This window comes from Perca flavescens, chromosome 12 (assembly GCF_004354835.1).
Source record: "Perca flavescens isolate YP-PL-M2 chromosome 12, PFLA_1.0, whole genome shotgun sequence".
Taxonomy (NCBI): domain Eukaryota; kingdom Metazoa; phylum Chordata; class Actinopteri; order Perciformes; family Percidae; genus Perca; species Perca flavescens.
Window position 1 is genome coordinate 6,232,260 of NC_041342.1, and position 5,745 is coordinate 6,238,004.

At 38.5% G+C, this 5,745-nt stretch overlaps 1 protein-coding gene across 1 annotated transcript in view; it reads left to right on the plus strand.

Annotated features, from left to right (window-relative positions):
* Positions 1-4,311, plus strand: part of LOC114565634 (phospholipid hydroperoxide glutathione peroxidase-like) — a 5,720-nt gene extending 1,409 nt beyond the window's left edge. The window contains exons 3-7 of the mRNA XM_028593812.1: positions 200-344; positions 435-586; positions 2,540-2,564; positions 2,686-2,745; positions 3,799-4,311. Of these exons, the coding sequence (XP_028449613.1) occupies positions 200-344; positions 435-586; positions 2,540-2,564; positions 2,686-2,745; positions 3,799-3,831 (415 nt within the window). The 3' untranslated portion in view covers positions 3,832-4,311. The remainder of the gene's footprint in view (positions 1-199; positions 345-434; positions 587-2,539; positions 2,565-2,685; positions 2,746-3,798) is intronic.
* The last annotated feature ends 1,434 nt before the right edge of the window (positions 4,312-5,745 follow it).

Here is a 5,745-nt window from a genome sequence, read left to right on the forward strand (position 1 = left end):
TAAATAACATATCATGTATCCATATGGTCTTTAATAAATGCATGACTTTCATAGAGTTTGAAAGAACAACAGTAGAGTAGAACATTTCTTCCAGTTGTCATGTTTACACTTCACAAATAAGCAGTAGGCTAGTTTACAGAATTTTTTTTTCTTCTCATTTCAACCTCTTGTTTTGTTTGTTGTGTTTTTGTCCTGCCAGAGGGTATGTGTGCATCATTGTAAATGTGGCCTCTAAATGAGGAAAGACCAAGGTAAACTACACTCAGCTAGCTGCAATGCACGCCTCCTACGCTGAGCAAGGTTTACGCATCATGGGCTTCCCATGCAACCAGTTTGGAGGACAGGTAAAAATGAATTAACGGATGACATCACAGCTTTGTTTGTAACTTTATATTTCCGATTTTCTAACTTCTAACTTTTTACGTGTGATCCAGGAGCCAGGGACTGATGCAGAGATAAAAGAGTTTGCCAAAGGTTACAACGCTGAGTTTGACCTCTTCAGTAAAATTGATGTGAATGGAGACAACGCTCACCCTCTGTGGAAGTGGATGAAGGCCCAGCCCAAAGGCAAGGGAACCCTGGGAAAGTGAGTCATTGTCCTATTTTTCTGTTTTCTTAACAAAAGTCTCTTCTTGATGTTGTGTACAGAAAATGAGTAACAGCTTTTAGTGGAACATGAATGTATCACTGAGAGGTGATTTAGAATAACTACCCTGTGCACTACATGTGTTAGCTTACATTTCTTTGTTGACGTGCTCTTTCATTTTAACGTACAGTTATGTGTGAGAAGTTGAATGAATTTCTGTTTTCTAAAAGTGTGGGTTGTGTGTTTTATATTCACGTCAGCCTGCAAGAAAAGCAACCTAGTTAAAGCCATAATTTCTATTATAATTTACTCACCAATGCCATTTTAGTGTGTGAGGACTTTTAATGGTTTTGTAACGCTGATAGTCACTATCTCCCATATCTAATCAATTAATTAGGTGATTTAAAATGTAATCATAACTGATGGCACGAACTAGCAAAAATAGGACCCATGTTGGCTAAAAATAAATGTAAAAAAATGTCTTTATAACAGTGTTAACTTTTTCACTTTTACCCCAGAAGGAAACACTGTCATACACATCCTGTTCAGTTTCCATTACTTTCTTCCTCTTTTTTTCTTTTTTCTTCTCATTTGCTTTGAGTGGGGTTGTAAAATGTTTCAATTTAAGAGATTATGCTATCATGGTCAACTTAATAATAATAATAATAATAATAATAATAATAATAATAATAATAATAATAATAATAATAATAATACAACAACAACTGTGAGAAGAGTCCTGTACTACGAAGCAAGATTTGGCGTTAACGAGGTAACTTCAGGTTCAACCCAGAGTTTTCTGTAGCACGACGGTGTTACCGGGTTAAATCCCCGTGGTAACTTATGCTGAACACCGAACCTGTAAAAGCACCGCCTACTGACAATCAATACTCTGTTGAGAACGGGGTCATTAATCGGCTTGTTGAGCTGTGTGTTTTTTTTTTTTTTTTTATTGTCTCTCACAATCACTTACCCCTGCCAGGGTTGCAACTATAATCATAGGCTAAAGCAATGACTTGTGACAGAACTTGTGCCTGACTGATGAGGAAGTGCTATTGATAAGAATTGTGATTTATGCATCTACAGCGTCAGTGTTTTTTTTTTTTATTTTATTTTTTATTTATTTATTTTTTTGCCAGCTTTCCTTCCTGGGTTAGGAAGTAACAACTGTATTGCGTTTTTGCCTGTAAAACCATGTCTGTTTTTTTTTTTTTTTTTTTTTTTTTTTTTTTTTAATGTAGAATTATAGTTTGCTCTTATGTAAAATATGCGTCTGGTAGAGGTTTGCGATTGGTCGTGCTGTGCAAACACCGCCCCTTTTATGTGAATGTGCGTGCCGCTGGATTGGGAAACCCTGGGTTGATTGAACTAGTTGGTAACCACCGTCGTGACCCAGGTTATGCGGGACCGCGTTGTTAGGTTAGGTGAAGCCGGGTAACTGAAAGAAATCCAGGGCATGTTGATCCTGCTTTGTAGTACAGGCCTCTAGTGTTGCATTTACACTAGCAGCTCTGTGAATTTAAATCCATTTAGTACTTGCAGTACATGCTTCTATGCCAATATCATTTGTGTTGTAAAGGAAGTACCCTTAATAACTTACCTGTGAATAACCAGCATTTGTCTTCTTCTCTTGTATGTCTAAAAGTATAGAGTATAAAACCTCCACTCTATGCAGGCTTTACAGGTGGTGTTGGTGGCACAAAAAATCGGCACACTCACTGAGTGTGAAGCAGTGCATATCACCATATTTTGCATAAATTATACAGTCCTATACTGAGCATACAAATGGATAGTTGCAAATCATGTTGCAGGAGTGGCTTTCAAAGTTAAATTATTGTCCCCCTGTAAACTGGTCACTATATTGATCCGTTGTAACAAATTTAAAATGCGTCTGCGCTCCATGACTGAAGGATGAAACAGGTTGTGTTGATATATTTTTGTTTTTCTCCACAGTAACATCAAATGGAACTTCACAAAGGTAACTTGCTAATAGAGTTGTCACTTTCCCGTTTTTAAGAAGCATATTCATATTCAGTCAAATGTTGCCTCAACCAAAGGAAAAATACATGTGCTGATTTTGTTGTCTTATTCCTCAACAGTTTCTGATAAATAGAGAAGGAGCAGTGGTGAAGAGATACGGGCCAACAGATGATCCCAGCGTAAGTGACCCTCGCTATGCTTTTAATATTTCTGTGCTTCTAATATTTTTGTGCATGGTGTGAATGTGGCAACTTTCATATGATTTTGGTGCATACAATAGCTTTGTTTTTGATTTAGTTAAACCTTTTTAAATCTCAACCTATACTGATGCTAATACTATGCTGAGAACTTTGATCCTTTTTAGGCACCGACCAAATTGCCTCTTTAGTATAGAGTATCGAAAATGCCTTGTCATTCAATACCTAGGAGTAAATCTCCTGAGCTTCAGCGAGCCAATACGCATGCAGCATGATCGTATCAAGACCTAATGGTGCTTACCCACTGCTATTATCGTTTCTACTCTACTCGACTCAGCCGCGGTGCCTCGTCCTCCATTTTCCATTGCAGATTTAGTACCGCCTCATACCTGAGGAGAGCGTGGCTGGTCGTCGTAGCAATGCCGCAGGAAACTGCCGTTACCTAATGCGACAGACAAACGCAGAACGTCGAAGGTGTGTTGTTTATTTACTCTCGGCAAGAAAAATTTAGATTCAAAAGAAGCTGGAGCCAGCAAAAAAACACTGCTGGCTAAACAATTTAAAAATGGCGGGTTTGTTCAGGAAACCACCTTCTGTCGCTAGCAATGATGACTCAGTAATTAGTGACGATTCTCTCTGACCAATCAGTAGTCTGCAGGTTTTCACCTTTTGGTATCGCCTCAGTTCACTTGGAACCTCGACGGAGGGGATACTAAAAAAAGTACCTATTGGCAGGTACTAGGGACTTTGGAATGCAGGAAAATAGTGTGTGTGTGTGAGAGTATTGGACAGTTTTTAACGATACCCAGCCCTAATGATGATTTATATAGAGAGAAAGGAGACTGTATAAAAAGAATGGATTAAAAGGGTAGTGGAACTGGTAATTAATGATCCATAGTTCAGATGTTTCTTCTTTATCCAGATGTTGTTCAGCTTTGTAGAAAACAGTCCATCTCTGTCCATGGTGCTGCAATGGTACCATTCCCCATACGCCATCTCTGTCATGGTAAGATTTCTACTTATTTCTCTTTGCAGGTGGTGGAGAAGGACCTGCCTACGTACCTGTAATACTACTGTCTATGTGTTTGTTTGACTCCTGACCTCTCCCATGGACTTCAGGGTATTGGTGTGTGTGTGTGTGTCTGGACCAGTGACGGCCTGTCTGTAAACCCAACATTGGGGAAGGCAGGCCTGATGACCCCTAGCGTGCAACTAACCCACAGAACACACCCATGCCAGACCCATAGGAGCACATGAGAGGACATTCATTAGTTATGCAAACTAGAGACCCTTCACATCTTACTTCAAACTCAGCCATTCCTCTTTCCAATGCAAATACCATCTAGTCCTTTCTGAACGTTAAGTGACAAGTTTGTTCATGTATCAATGTCTGTTTCATTTATGGACATAGGATGCCATATATTTCTGACAAGCTACTGATAACCATTATTATTTGCACTTAACTTGCCGAAGGGCCCATTATTGTATCTGTAACTCATGACTTACCATGTGATGAAATTGGAAAATAAATGCTGTCCAGGACATTAATTTGTCAATTTATGTGCACTTATTAAAATAATTAATTTAAGCTAAAAATGATCACCTTCTGGCTTTGCGAATTATTACTACATTGATATTTTATTTATATTTGTGTGTGTGTATATATACAGTATAGGCCAAAAGTTTGGACACACCTTGTCAGTCAATGCGATTTCTTTATTTTCATTACTTTTACAATCTATTTACATTGTAGATTCTCACTGAAGGCATCAAACTATGAATGAACACATGGAATTATGTACTTAACAAAAAAGTGTGAAATAACTGAAAACATGTCTTATATTTTAGATTCCTCAAAGTAGCCACCCTTTGCTTTATTGATAGTGCTGCAAACCCTTGGTGCTCTCTCAATGAGCCACATGTGGTAGTCACCTGAAATGGTTTTCACTTCACAAGTGTGCTTTGTCAGGGTAAATTAGTGGAATTTTCTTTTTTCCCTTATTAATGGGGTTGGGACCATCAGTTGCGTTGTGCGGGAGTCAGGTTGATACACAGCCGACAGCCCTATTGGACAACTGTTAGAATTCATATTATGGCAAGAACCAATCAGCTAAGTAAAGAGAAATGAGTGGCCATCATTACTTTAACAAATTAAGGTCCGTATTCTCCATATATATTGAATGGTATGCTTGCCTTTTGGCAAATTTCATATTTTTCATGTTCATCTGACCAGTGGTGTGCACTGACAAAAAGAGGCTTGGTTACACTAGTAATGAATAGGATTAATCGGAAGTGTAGGCTAAGTGAAAAGAAAAAGGTTGTCAATTTCTTTAACTTTATCCTATACTGTGCAAATGATTGAAGAATAGGCCTTTTAGGAGAGGCTCTGGTATGGACCTTTTTCGCAACAGACATTTTGACTTGTCATAGTAGGAAAAGCACAGCTGAAACTGATAACCTTAACATGGCTCAATTCCATCAAGTGTCCCATTAAGCTATTTCAGTGAGTCAGCATGCACCATACCAGCGCCTCTCCTAAGTGGAATGCAGCCATCATTAATGGTTTTGAATACACCTGTGCTTTTCCTACTATGACATCTGTCTGCTGTGAAAACTGTCTATTGTGCATGCTGACTCACTGAAATAGCTTAATGGGACACTTGGTGGAATTGAGCCATTGTTTAAGGTTACAATTTCAGCTGTGCTTTTCCTACTATGACAAGTCAACATTGTATGCTGTGAAAAAGGTCCATTAGACCCTGATGAAACAATTTGACGAAGAATCTCCATAATTTTGGCTTCTCATAACGTAGGCCTAAAGTATTTTATATTTTCATCATGACTTTTTCAGCAAGTTATTTTCTTTTCAAGCGGAAATGGGATTCCATAGCCCATGATAGCTGGTGGTCGCCCCGTTAAATAGCCCACAGAACCTCATTTACAATTTAAAATGGCTTCTTCCTTGGCAGAGGTATCATGGAT